The sequence below is a fragment of the Myotis myotis genome, unplaced genomic scaffold (assembly GCF_014108235.1).
Source record: "Myotis myotis isolate mMyoMyo1 unplaced genomic scaffold, mMyoMyo1.p scaffold_m19_p_8, whole genome shotgun sequence".
Lineage (NCBI taxonomy): Eukaryota > Metazoa > Chordata > Mammalia > Chiroptera > Vespertilionidae > Myotis > Myotis myotis.
Genome location: NW_023416390.1, coordinates 16,195,604 through 16,210,496, shown reverse-complemented (window position 1 = coordinate 16,210,496; position 14,893 = coordinate 16,195,604). Strand labels below are relative to the sequence as shown.

The 14,893-nt window shown below is 35.5% G+C and overlaps 1 protein-coding gene across 1 annotated transcript in view; it reads right to left on the bottom strand.

The window, feature by feature from the left end:
- Window positions 1-14,893, bottom strand: part of CPS1 (carbamoyl-phosphate synthase 1) — a 113,502-nt gene that overhangs the window by 70,108 nt on the left and 28,501 nt on the right. The window contains exons 7-15 of the mRNA XM_036320019.1: window positions 12,930-13,019; window positions 10,957-11,085; window positions 10,297-10,403; window positions 8,501-8,639; window positions 7,848-7,925; window positions 6,126-6,224; window positions 4,896-4,991; window positions 1,174-1,363; window positions 94-251 (exon numbers count right to left, since the gene is read on the bottom strand). Of these exons, the coding sequence (XP_036175912.1) occupies window positions 94-251; window positions 1,174-1,363; window positions 4,896-4,991; window positions 6,126-6,224; window positions 7,848-7,925; window positions 8,501-8,639; window positions 10,297-10,403; window positions 10,957-11,085; window positions 12,930-13,019 (1,086 nt within the window). The remainder of the gene's footprint in view (window positions 1-93; window positions 252-1,173; window positions 1,364-4,895; window positions 4,992-6,125; window positions 6,225-7,847; window positions 7,926-8,500; window positions 8,640-10,296; window positions 10,404-10,956; window positions 11,086-12,929; window positions 13,020-14,893) is intronic.

Genomic DNA, 14,893 nt, shown 5'->3' with positions numbered 1-14,893 from the left:
TAATAATTGTAACTTTTCTTTTAGGCATGACAAACATTCTCCCTACAACCAAACAGATAATGGCCTTGTCTCTCCAGAACAAAGGTTTCTTACCGATTCCACAGCAAAGCTCGGAGCAATCTTTTCATTAATCTCATTTAGTTTATCTGAGAACAGCTGCCTGTCTTCTGTGGCCATAATGGATTCAACTGAGGTCCCCAGGACTTTCACTCCATACTCCTTGAGCACACCTCTCTTGAATAGTTCCACTCCTGGGAAGAACAAATTAAATCAGCTTTTTTTAAATCTTAAACTCTTATGTCTTCTTTAATACCATTTTTGTAAATCTTAAAATTAACTTCAAGAAGCCACCACAATACAAAATAGAATTGTACTTAAGGTAAAATAAAAAAATTTGAATTAAAAATTCTGAAGATATTCTAGCAAAATATTCTGCTGATGTAACTGTTCCTTATATTACCACTTCAAATGATTTTATTATTGTCTTTAATAAAAATCATAGAATTATAGTGAGCTTTAAGATTTTAGTATATTTCCTTCCATTCTAAGGTCCATTCTTAATGAGATTTAAATAAGCCCAGAGATATGAATTAAAAATTATCAAGATGGTTTGTGTTTTCACTAACTCACTAGCTAACTTTAGCTAAGTGTTTTATATTTGTCATACAAATTACATCACCAACTCCTTACCCCAAATAGCTAATGATATCCTCATTCACAATCTAGTTCCAAAGGTCTGAAGCATTTTAAAAAGGACAGAGCACTGGACTCAGCATATAAATGAAGGGATGGCAGAGAGACTGATCTAGATGACCATGAAGATAGACGTGAAATAGCTGAGACATAAGGGTGCAAGGCACTTATCAATGTTAATTCTCATTTTTCATTCATAATAGTTCTTAGGACTTCACTGGTAACAGAGAGAAGCAATATCCTGGGATAGAGGATGGAGACCCAAGAAACCTCCTTGGCCACTCTGGAGCATTAAAACAAAAGGTTTCATTTTGTTCCTCAGACATTCTACTCATCATATGACATTTTCAGGTAGCTATTTGCTGCTTCCTCACACATTAGAGGAAATCTTTTATAAATTGTTAGGTCGAATCAAGCAAAAAAAATATTACACATAAGTGCATGTACCCAAATTCTACAATCAAACTTAAAAGAACTCACCACAATTCAGAGCTGTCTGACCACCCATGCCCAGAATTAACCCATCTGGCCGTTCCGCCTTGATGACCTCTGTGACAAACTGGGGGGTGATGGGGAGAAAGTAGACACTATCTGCTTGTTTTAAGCCCACTTCGTTGGTCTGTACGGACGCAATGTTTGGGTTCATCAGGACAGTTCTGACATTTTCTTCCTGAAACAAAAGGATCCAGAAATCTGAAAACATGGTCTAAAGAAGAGAATGGCCATATTTCAATTCAGGTCATTATTAAGTAATGACTAGATTAGGTAATGGATTAGGTACTGAATGAATGAGTGAGTGAGTGAGTGAGTGAGTGAGTGAGTAAATGGAAGTTAGAGGGAAACAAACATTTGGTGAAAGGAAGGAAGAAATTGAGTGAAAATAAAACTATCCAAAAAGAACTGCCTCCCTCATAAAGATCATCCTGAATTTCTTGCCACTGAAGCTATCAAGCAACGCTGAAAATGATTTCTATAGAGTTTGACCAGATATCCAAAAATATAGCAGGTCCCCAAATAATGTGGTTTTGTTCAAGTCATTTTGTTATAACATGAATGGGGTGGGGCGATCAGTTCCTGGATGGGGCCACTGTCTGTGTGGATTTTGCACGTTTTTTCATGTCTGCATGGGTTTTCTTCAGGTGCTCCAAATTCCTCCCACATCCCAAAGATGTGCAGTGAGATGAACTGGTGGGTCTAAATGATTCCAGTTTGAGTGTGTGTGGATGTGATTTCACCCTTCAATGGAAGGGCCTCCTATCAGGGTTGGGTCCTGTCTATACCCTGAGCTTCTGAGAGAGGCTCTGGCCATCCAAGACCCTGAAGTGGACAGAGGATTGGAAAATAATCCTCTTACTTGTTTTCATTCATCTTTCTTAAATGTCTGTATAGCTCACATTTATTTCAAGGTTTAATATTAGAAGTATTCAGGATCTTTATTTATAAGTTTGGTGTTAATTTTGGTGGCCAGAAAAATTCCATAGGGACTTAACTCTTATTTATATCATTTAGGCTATGGTAAAATTGGTTTCATTATACATTGTTTTGCTTAAGGCCACAGCTTCCAAGACCCTATCATCGACATTGAGTACTACTGAACTTTACAGTTCAATCGACCTTAAAAGAACATAATATTCCAAAAAAAAATTAATGAGTAAACTATAAAATGGAACTGGAGGCATCATCAAAGCTGCTTCCCTTTCTAATGTTTGTCGGAGAACATTGGTGCACATTTAAAATGCACGGTAATGTGTTCCCTTCTTGCTAGAAGCACTGAGAGCCTTCTGCTGGTTTCTATTTTCTTTATATTTTCATGCTTGCTGTAGTGCTTTAACAAAGAGCATTATACAACTGTTTATACATATTATATAAAAAGAAAATGACCATATGGCAAAAGAAAAAGAAAAAATATGTGCGTGTATGTGTGTGTCTGAAGGTATTCATAGCCTATCTCATTCTTGACATCTGGAGAGACCACCAAAATAATTGTTCATGTAGGCTACTAAGAATAATAACTTATAAACCAGGATGAGGGTGAAACTTAGCAAAAATAATGATTCTAAAATATGGCCAGATGGTTCTTATTATTTTACCTGTTAGCATATCAATTTTGAACTCTTCTAAAAAGTCAACAATATTCAGCTGAAAGTATAGAAATTATCTTTGAAAGCCCTACACATCCTAGGGGGGAAATCTGAATTAAAAAATTAAATATACCTCATGCTACTTTCAAATAGTGCCTTAAAACTTGTACTTTTTATTAACTTACTTGATTTTTATACCAAGACTACAAGAGAAATTTCCACCTTACAGATAAAAAAAAAATGAGATTCAATAGTTAACTAACTTGCCAAAGATCATATAGCTGGAAAGATCCAGAATTAAAACTTGATTCAACTCTTATGATTCAAGTCCTATGCCCTTCCGCAATACCAGTCATCTCTCAAAATTTTAAGGAATTATTTTAAAAGGATTATCAGGTGTCTTAGCAAAGTATTAAATAGATACATACAGATAAGCAATTTCATTTAAAAATATGGGTTGGAGTGTAAGTAATTAGGTCTAAACTGATATTGGACCATTAACAGAAGTTGCACAAGGTCTTGCTACTACAGAAAAATACCAACAGGCCTAAATATATTTGTATTTTCCTGAATGGACTATATGATGAATATAGGTATTTTCATAAATAAAACTATATAGTAAAAGTCCCATATGTGCATGTGATGGGTATTCATTTTAAAACTTAAGAATAATTTCAAACAATTTTAATAAATTTTACATCATTTTCTCATATAGTTCTGGCTATAATACATGCAAAATTTAATTCTTTTAAAATATTTGGTTCATAAATGTATCTCTATTAACTTCCTAATTAATAATACTATATATAATAATTTCTATTATTTAAATAACTTCACATAATGAATGTTAAAGCACATAAAAAATACAAGCCATGAAAATACTAATTATTCATAAAACTACTAAGTAGGCTTAAAAAAAATTTGCTAGTAAAATGTGTTCTAAATCCAGAACACACTTGGATTATGTTCTAATCAATCTAAACCATTGGACATCCACTATTTATTTAAAGATCAATTGAATCACAATACAATAAAGTATCCTTTTAAAATATACATGGAAAATATGTGTGCATATGTACTAACACCCATGTGTGTATGGGGGAAAATATTAAAAACAAATGGGAAGAAGAGTAAGGTAATTAGGGGCTATGTTCTACATTTTTTATCAGGCATCTGGCAAGTGAAAAGCTTTGTATATAGAATACTAAATAAAACAAAAAGTAAATTTAAAAAATGCCAACTATTTCCCATGTTTGTTGTCTGAGTCTCCTGCTGCCTTCCCTATGTCCTTCTCTCCTAGCCAGGTCTCTGGTAAATGGCTTCACACTGCAAAGCCTCAGGCAAGGTCACAGAGAGCTCACTGTGCCTCTGGACGGCCTGATGAGCACCCAAATGGGGGCTATCCAGGGAAATAAGGACACCAAAAGAAGCCTGGTTAGCTCTTTAATAGAAATACCTTACATGTACAGTGTAATTTTTCTAGTTTCATTTACTAGGTAAGAGTTGGGAAGATCTCCAGAGACTTTGAGGAAATAGGGAGGATGTTCTTCCCAGCTTGGGTAGTATCAAATCCTCTTTTCCACTTGGAAATGCAACCACACCATCCTGATAGGTCATCCATTCCAAGTCACAGGTGGGACAACTGGGTTCCCTAATGACAGATAATAACTTCTAGAGCTTGAACAAAAGGCACTGCTTCTCCAACTGGATCTTCCCATTTCAACCAGAGAAATGACTGAAGCATCCGAAGAACATTGAAGTACTTTTAGAGCACCAAGGATGCCTAAATTCACTCTTTCACACAAAAGACAAAAAGCTCACTACCTCAAAAGAAATGAGAAACACCTATAAGTGTGGCTTTATATGTTTTTGTTATAAATAGGAGATAATGTAGACAATTTTGAGGACCAATCTAAATTAATGTATAGGTGTGCACATTGGAGAAAGTAAATACCTTGTCTGTGATCAAACCTCCTTTAATAAAAGATATGTAAAGAATAGGTAAGGAAATTAATTATAGTGACTTTGAAAAGAAGTAGTGTCATAAATCTAAATTATGCAATACTAATTAGACTCATTAAAGGGTGAAAATAAATTTTAGCAAAGATCATATTCTCTCACCTTCATGGCTTTTACAGCTTGCGATCCTGAGTAATCAAATTCACCTGCTTGACCAATGGACAGACCTCCCGATCCTAGGATAAGGACTTTGGAAACCTGCAAGCAATTAAAAAAAGGCATTGTTTTTATTATTAAGATGAGGAAATAGGCACTCATGTGTGTACATATATGTATGTTTTTAGATAAAAATCTCCCAAAATTTAATTAAGTGTATTGCATGCAATATTTCATAGGTTTGTTCTAAACAAAGGATTGGCACAAAAACAAACAAGCCTCTGGGTCTTCCTAAATTGCCGAGCCCTCCCGAGGAGAAAGATGTTCTTGGTTACTGCAAGAAACAATGGCTTGGGAAACTTGATTTGCTTCACCAAGTATTTTTTGGGCACCTACTATCTGCAAGTCACTGAAATCCTAAATTATACATTTCCTTCACTATTTAAAAAAAAAAAAAAGAAAAGCATCTGAAAAAATGCTATATGGTATGTGGCTTCTTTCACTACCAAGAACCCACACTTTGACTCCACATTGAGAAGCTAGATTTTGGCCAATCTTTTCATCTCAAAAAAAAAAAGGTTGTCATGGAAATCATTAAATTATCTAACTTAACTTATTTCATGTAAACATGTAAATCAATTATTTTTGTTTGTAAACTATATACATATATATCTCTCTAAATTTTGAATAATACTGTGTGGGTATTTGTGTGGTTAAACCACGAAAGAAATGGGTAGAGATCTTATATTAAAGTATACGTTCAAACAGGTAAGGGTTCAAGACTTATATTAATTCTTATCCATTTGCTTTCTAAAGGTAAATATTATTCAATTCATAATATTGAATAATAATCCTTTTTAAAAAATTATATCACCTATAACAATTCTGTAGTCTGAATTATGTCTATCAAGCATATGTAAAGCTATGGTTTTATTGAGTAATGAAAAATGTATCAAATTCTAAGCTAAATTAATCCCTATTGTTTACTATGCTATTTTATTACAAACATCCTAGAAGAATTAAACTTTAAAAGATGTTTAAATCTAAACATGAAAATTCCAATGAACATAATCAAGAACAGACCAAATAGTTAGATGCTAAAGTGATGGGAGATTACAATAATACCAATCATCTTTCATAAACATTGGAAAAGTTTACATATTAACTTAAATATATCATTACATGATATAGCAAATCCAAAATACATAAACCAAAAAGAAGGCCACACATACTGACCTCAATTCGAGATGCAACCAGGGCTGGCTTTGGTAGAACTGATGTAACAGTGGTTCCTTTCCCCTTCTTTATCAGTGAGAAAAATGAATCAAACAGATACTAGAAAAAAAAATGTAACCAACTAGTTAGAAGCTTCAAAACTCACAGGGTTGCCAGATAAAATACAGTATTCCCACTTAAATTTGAACTCTAGATAAATAATTTTTAGGGTAAGTATTTCCATGCAATATTTGTTTTTGTTTGTTTGTTTTTTTGCCAATTCTGGCAAAACTAAATATTTATTACTATGGAAATTAGATCAAATAAACACTTCTAACTGCTTATGTGACATCCTATTTGAAAATTTTTCAGCAGACAGCGAACATTTCAGATAATGCCTTTGGAGAATATTAAGTTTGCAGCCTCTTAATTATGAATCATTTTCTTCTTCTAAGTAAAATTCTGGTGATAATTACTTATGCTATATTTCTTGTGCTCCCTAAAGTTAGAAATAACTGGATTTTTAAAATTTCTATAAGCTCTAAAAATATCTCTAAAGATTATTCTTAAACTTTACAATAAATTTACTTTTATTTTTGCAACAGGCTTAAGAAATTTCAACAAAAATATTCATTTTGCAACTATTTGGCAGGATAAAAATAAGGATTAAGTGATACTGCATATTACATATCTTGATTTCAATGTTCCTAATTTGAAGTACTACATCGGCAATATTTACATTTTAAATTTCAAAAAAGTATCATGCATTAGACAATATGTGTACATAAGTCACTTTAATTTATGAGTTTTATTGTGGGTAAGTAATGCTATATTCACTTTGGCTATCAAGAACCATTATTTCTTAATTATAATAAAACAAGAAAAAAACCCACAAATCTGAAAACACAATTCAGTAGAAGACTAGATGAGGTAGTAGAGTTTACAGACAGAAAATTTTTATTCTCTCCCTCATTTTGCCTAGGTGCCTTTTCTGAGAGTATCTGCTGACAGGGAAGAATCATCAGCATTACTATTGGAGGCCCTGGGGTGTTAGAGATGCAGAGTCACGCCACACTTCCCAGACTTTTTCTGAGTATCACTGCAAGCTCTTGTTTTGCAAAGATGTCCTTGACATTGAACCAAAAGCTCACACAATAAAAGTAGAGATATTTAAATTACAAACAAAACATCTTTAAGAATTCTTCATGGTTCTTTTCTTAAGCCATTCAACTCATATGCATGTTGGTATATGCCCCCTTCTCTCCCCAACACTGCTGCCCTCCTTCCTTCTCCTGCAGCTAGTTATTCTCCCTATGTGGCTACACAACCAGTTGCCATAGAGATTTCGTGAAGTCACAGATGGGGGATTAAAATTTCATTTCAGTTATGAGAATAAGAGAGCAAGGGGAAATTCATTTGCATAGGACAACAATTATAAATTTTAGAACTAAATATATCAGAATGATAATAATTTAAATAAAAATAGCATTGCATCAGGTTTCTTAAGGGATTCCCCACTTTGAATTAAAAAACAAAAAACAAAAAAAGGACAGGCACTTCCTCCATGATAGTTATGGAGAGGAAATTTTGATACAATGAGAATATTATCACAACACCCATCTTGAGAATGTTCTGTAACAAGATCATCTAAGGTGGTTATTTTGGTTTCTCGATTTTTCACATAAATACATTTCTAATTTAAAGACTTAAAATTCTATAACAGGCCTCATCTTTCTAACATACCTCAGTGTCCGTTGGCCCTGGGCTGACCTCAGGGTGGAACTGCACACCGAAAAAGGGTTTGCTTTCATGCATAATCCCCTAAGGAACGAGAAATGGGAGAAAAGTCTTCTGAAACAATGGGTCCCGACCAAGGCTACATATTATTCAAATCAAAAAGCTGAGGTAAATGCTTAAGAACATTAGAAAAAACTAACAGTGCTAATAATCCAACAAAGATTCAACCAAATGTGGCCCCCTTAATAAAAACAACTGATTTGGTTTATAGCCTTTGGGACCCTTCTAAGCTCTGTTCATAATACACCCAAATCCTCTTCTGATCTTCATCTCCTAAATTGCTTCTCCAGGGGTCTTCTCAAAGGCTACTTCATGTGCTTAGTCCCAGAGGCTCACTGAGTGGTTTCAACAGATCTCTACCAATGCCCCATTAACAATGAGTGTGCAAGACAGTCATTGATTAACCACTCAAAGAATGGATCTTAATGAGTCAACTGATGAGAAAATAAGACCTAGACGTTACTTTTGGAAAAGCAGAGGGCTATGAACTCCTATAAATAGAGTTGTTTCCCACACACACCCCAAAGAGCTCACATAAACAGGAGAAAGGTATCTGTATAAGAGCATTAAAAGCCCTGCATTTCTCATCCCCAACTTACCTCATTGGTTTGGTCATTGACATTTGTAAAAAGTGGCTTCCAGCCGGCAGGAAGGGTGTTTTCCAGGGCATAGCCATGGTTCTGAGCGGTAATGAAAGCCTGTCTGTTTGTCACATTCAAAACAGGCTGATTCTGCCCTCTGGAGAAAAAAGGAAGAAGGAGAAGGAAAAGTGAGGGGGAGAATATAAGCACATTCGTTGTAAAATAGCAAAAAGAAAAGACTATTGAAATTCAAAAGTTTCAATTGTTTAGTAAGAAAAATCACAGATTGTTAATCCCAGTAATCTTAGCAACAAAAATCAATTCGGGAAGCTTCGTTGTGTGTTAAATATCATATCTATTAAACTTCTGTAATCAGTTTTGGAAAAGGGAGAATTGCACTCATACGAAGAAGTTAAGAATTGCCTACCAGTTTAACAGAGACTGACAAATCTAAGCGACTTATTTTAAGGAGCCACAGTAATTGTAAAGGCAGATGAGAGTTCACAGGAGATAATAAAGAGAAACGACTCAGTCTGGAATCAATTTGAATTATACTTCCTGTGAAAGGTGATCCATGAGGGATAGCTCCATGTACATCATTGGGGTAAGAAAGTACTAGTAAAACCTAAAGCAATGGTTCTCAACCTTCCTAATGCCCCGACCCTTTAATACAGTTCCTCATGTTGTGGGGACCCCCAACCATAAAATTATTTTTGTTGCTACTTCATAACTGTAATTTTGCTACTGTTAGGAATCGTAATGTAAATATCTGATATGCTATATGTGTTTTCCGATGGTCATGACCCACAGGTTGAGAACTGCTGACTAGAGGATTAGAAGATTTCTCAGTTCTTAAGTCACCCAGCCTTACAATGCTATCAATGCTCTGAAATCAAGTTTAAAATCAGAACAGTTTCCTTAGAATACCATTTGATTGAGTATTATAACCTCAATTTATGCTGAGGGAAGGAAAAATAACTTTAAAATACAGCAATGTTATTGTTAGAAAAGGCTGCCTTTCACAAATACAATGAAAGTGGTATCAGGTAGTCAGACAACTGTGAACCATATATGATTATCTGTTTATTCTGAAGAAAGTGGCATGGGAGATCACTAAGTCTTCTGTGCCGGGGTCCAACCCCAAATGTTCGGGCGCCAGATGCTGGGGTCCTGCCCCAGCAGGTCCAGGGGTCCCCAAAGGTGTGGACGGAGTCGGCGAAGAAGAGATGACATGGAGACAGCGTTCAGTTGATCAGCAGCCTAGCCAGGATCTCTAGCCAGGATCTCCAGCCAAGTTCTGGTCTGGATCTCCAGCGAAGTTCTGCTTAGGATCTCCAGCCAGGTTCTGTGTCCATGTTCTCTTGCTAGGTTCTCCAGCCAGGTTCTGTCCAGGTTCTCCAGCCAGGTTCAGTCACCAGGTTCTAGTCAGGTTCTCTTGCCAATTTCTGTAGTCAGGTTCAGTCCAGGATCTTTTGCCATGTTCTCTCCAGCAAAGTTCTTCTGTCTGTAGGTTCTGTGTTCTAAGCTCTGTATTCTAAGTTCTGACTCTTGCTGTCTTATTACATCTGTATTTATACCAGTTGATTCAATCCTATCAATCTCTATTGCAAAGGTTAGGGTGTTTCTTATCTCCATTCCAGGGAGTAAAGATTATGTAGCTTAAACATGATTGTTCGTAGTTAAAGTGATTAATTACCCACCTGGCACTAGTTAAGAGGTTTTATTCCCTCCCTAACTTCAGGGGAAAATCTGGATTTAGTTTCTAATATTATTTTCGGGCTAGTCTAACTATAAACAAAGTGTAACTGCCTTACCTGTTGGCCATGGGCATTTTGTAGGATTTGGCACCAGCAGCTAATCCTATGATTAAATTTCCTGTACTGATTCCAAACAATGGCTCCTTGCGGTCACTCTCCAAAATCTAAATCAGGAAGAATTTTTATTAACCCAGAAGTACAGTCCCAAAAAGTGCTTCTCAATAAAAAGGAAGCATCCTTTTTTCCCTTAATTAACAAGGTAAACAGAATGATCATTGAATAAAAAGGTAAATTATAAATCAGAACATGATTGACAAATTTATAGCATTAGAACTCAATAAAATGTACTTAACATACAGATTAAAATAAATCTAATTTAGAATTGCTTTAGAAACTTGGGTGTGTTATAGGTCCCAAGGTCATGGTGAGGAACATAAGTTGTCATTCCATGATTGTAAAGAATGACACATTTGGAGATTGGGCTCCAGTTCTCTGAACTTAAGGACACAATCCCAATTACTTTATCTTAAAAAAAATAGCTATTTTTCCTCATTGGTTCGCCCTAATACATATCTGTGCTGACATTACCTCTGAGGTCACAAGTAGGAGTAATAAAAAATTTCTGAATAAATAAAGTATATTGCAGCTGAGAGCAGTAATAGACCAGACTACCTCCATTTTGCACACAGATACACACTACCCCCAGGTTTACTGCACCTTTTTCACATTCTGAATTAGTGGTTGTGCAAGAGCTGGGTTCCCAGGTCCTCCGGCAATTAAAAGCCCATCATACTCCATCTTGGTGAAATCATGATTCCAGGGAACTAAATGCACTTCGGCTCCTCGCTAGAAAGGAAAAACAAGAATGATCAGACTTTAATAACATTTTTTTTGCCAAAGTGTAATTTCACTAGACCTTCTCTTGACTAACCATTCCCGAAAGAGAAGGAAAAAATAGCATGTGATTCAAATAAAAGCTTAACAGAGATAGACAAAAACATCACTGTTTTTGTGTGATGTAAATGGAGCCAATGGTCAATAAAAAGTGGAGAGGGGAAAAAAAACACTAATAAAAATGTGATCCTGAAAAAATAGATAATACACTTTCCCACACTTTAGAAGGTCTCAGAGCCTAAAAGCTTCATGCTTGGGCACACGGGAACACAGGTTATCTTACCTAGAATTATGGGATAAAGAATTGCAAAAAATGGTAAACTGATTTTCTGCAAAACTTAAAATGGCTCACCTTCCACCTTTTTCAGTTTTGCCTTTTTAGTCTGATCACATTTTAATCAGCTTTCTTTCAGGGGTTTTCTCATATTACCTATATTTATATTCTGATTGAAAAGTTAGAACTTCTCTACATAAATATAAATAAGAAGATATCTTTGAAGGTTTCCTGGACACATTTCCTGAGACAAGGATTTGAGAAAAAGAAGTTTATTTTGAAGTGTTTTCAAGAAATACCAATAGAAAATGACACCGGGAGGCATTCCAATCAAGTATGCATTCTCAGGCAGTTACCATATGGACAACCAGAGCTTCAGCCCAGGAACTCTGAGCGCCAGTGTAGAACATCCATCTTGAAGACAGCCCAGCTATGGAGCAAAGAAGCTGGGATATTTACACAATGACCCTCTCTAGTCATTGGTTGGGGCTGCAGCAAGATCATTAATTCGATGGCACTTTGCATGCCAGCAGCCTCCAACCAACCACAGAGAGCCCTCAGTCAATGAAATGCAGACACTTGCAATTGGAAGTCAGGCAAAATGTTGAACGCAGAGGGAAATATGGACAGACCATCCACAGCATCTGCTACTGAAGAGTCCATAGACATTGTTGTTACTAAACTTGACCAGAATTTAAAATCATGATTTGGACACTTCTGATATTCTCTAACAAAGAATTAAAGAATTCTACTATACTCAAGCTAATTTGATAGTATGCACATATATATCTGTGTGCGTGTGCGTGTGCGTGTGCGCGTGTGTGTGAATGTGTGCATGCGTGTGTGTGTGTATGCGTGTGTGTGTTTGTGTGTGTTTGTATGTGTGCGCGTGTGTGTGTGTTTGTGTGTGTGTTTGTGTGTGTGAGAAACAGAGGCAGAGACTTACCCAGAGAGGCAGAAACAGAGACTGGGACAGGAAGGTGGAGAAGGAGAAATCTCAACAAAAACAACTATGTACGAAAACACTGTAATTAAACACTATAGTTAAAGTCTCCTACAGGATTTTTAAGGTTTAATATTAATGGTTGTCCAAGAGTTGATATAAAACAGCATGAAAGTTTGCACTGTATCAAGGATGTGCATAATAAATAAAGCCCAATAGAGAAGTTCTCCAACTGACTCTAGTTTTTTAGTTTGTTTTGTGTTGTTGTTTTTTTATCTCTAAACCCCAAGAATGTGAACATGGCATGTCTCAGAATGTCAGTCAATAAGTGATAAGAACAGTCATCATTTTCTCCTCTGTTTTTGTGGCCTTTGAGGTCTTTTTTTTTTTAACATGGTCCACTTCTCTCATTTTAACAGGGATAAGTGTATCATTTTGTAGATCAAAGGCAACAAGAAGAGAGCAGATTCCCTGACATTCTAGAAGAATGCACAAGCTTTTTCTGAAACAGGAAATCAGCTTAACACTAAACGATCAATATTACAAATCCTTACCCTTGAGATGGAATGATTTACTTACCTTTACAAGTAGGCGGATTACATTGTTCTTTATCCCACAGTCTACAGCTACCACTTTCGTGGCGTTTCCTTTGCCATACACCTTAACATCCTGCCATTTTAAAAACCAAAGAGTGAGAGGGAAGTTCCAGATATGAGCAATACATCAATATCGTAAGCATATCTGAGGATGCTTCACACTTAGATTGACGGCAGATTGATTGCTAAGTATTTGGGAATGACTGGCAATTAATCAATTTGTAAGAAAGACGCAGCAAGTGCTACAGTCTGTATCCTTTTTATGATAAAAAAATGTGCTTTACTATTTTATATAAAATTTTGATTACAGTAATAACAATGATCGCTAAGAAATTGGTTGCTTCCATAGTTAACAACCATGTTTCTCATGCTTTACTTCACTAACAAACAGTAGCAATGAAATTTTCAAGTATTATTGCTCAATTCAGCACTAGACAGATGTGGTAATAGGTATATCATGCTTTAAATACCACTTGATCTTCAACTTGCAGTAAAGTGGGGATAGGATACAGTATTAGGCTTATGCAGTGGGGCTAATGGATAAAATCAGTATGAGAGTCTGAAGAATTGCTGGGCTAGTGTAGACCATTGGTCCCTCAAGGTTACTGTGCAATCGTTTGCATTTAAATGGTAGACTTCATAAAAGGATCCCAGAGCATAACAGAATCATTACCTATGTCTTAAGCACTGTGTGGAGTCAGATCCATTTTCACAGGTTTTTACCTGAGAAGTAGTTTCCCAAAGTCATAAAAGGAAAAATAATAGAAATACAGGGAGAGAAGCCTAGAGAGCTGGGTATCCATAGGGATACCAGCTTTCAGAGTTCACTGGCACATTCTGAATTTAGGATAATTCAAAGCTTGCAAAAGGTTTTAGATTAAAATTGCAATCTGAATATTTGAAAAAGCTTTTACTTTCACTGGAATGTCTCTCTCTCCACAAAGCCTATAGAATGTGAAATCATAATCCTTGGACTATATTTCAGAAAAAGTTCATATTTTTTGTCTTGCTGACTATTCTAGAGAAGAAAATACCCCAGTCCATCTGTGATCCAGAGGATTTATTGCTGAACTGCTCCATAAGTGTTACAGATAATCTGTCTCATCAGATAATCTGAAAAGTATACATTTATTCTTAACCTTAGGCTTCTGCTAAAAAACAAAGCAACATTAAGGTCTAGTTGTAGCTACATCAAATTGCAACTACAAGACAATGAATTAAGTTATCAACCACACCAAAGCAAAATTCATAGAATAAATATGATTTGATACAAATATACATTTATCACCGGTAAAATGAAATTATTTAATTGTTCTGGCATTAAGAAACAGAACCAGCTTTCACCATTGCGCTCTCTCCCTTGATTTAATATGAAGATACAGATAGGCTCCTTTTAACTGATCTCTACACAAACACATTACATACTCTCCCTACAGAATGATAGAAGTTACCCAGGACCTCACAGACATGTGACTATATGAATTTGCATTAGGACACTCCAGGAGGGATATATTATGCAGTGTTTTTCAACCTTGTTTGACCATAGAAATTTTTTAAGGTGAATGTCTCCAGGCTCAATATCCTTCATGTTTGAAAAATGCTAGACTACATGTTTAACATAATTCTCAATTCTAAAATTTAAAAGGAAAAATAGCCCTTTCTCATGCTGTGCCTCAAACTAAATCAACTCACATGGAAATGCGTAGAAACAAATACAGAGAATATAGCCTCATGCCATTTGAATGGACAAATTTTAGAATAAAACAAGTGAATATCTCATCTGGCATGATCACATTCCAGATATATAAACAAGTATGTGTCTAATTTTAAAACTCGCAGATAACCATAGAAAAGTGAGAGAGACAATTCTTGCAAGGATCTAAATATGATGTGTTGTGTTTGTTTGTTTTTAAATAAAGCTATTTATAAAATGACATGGAATACAAA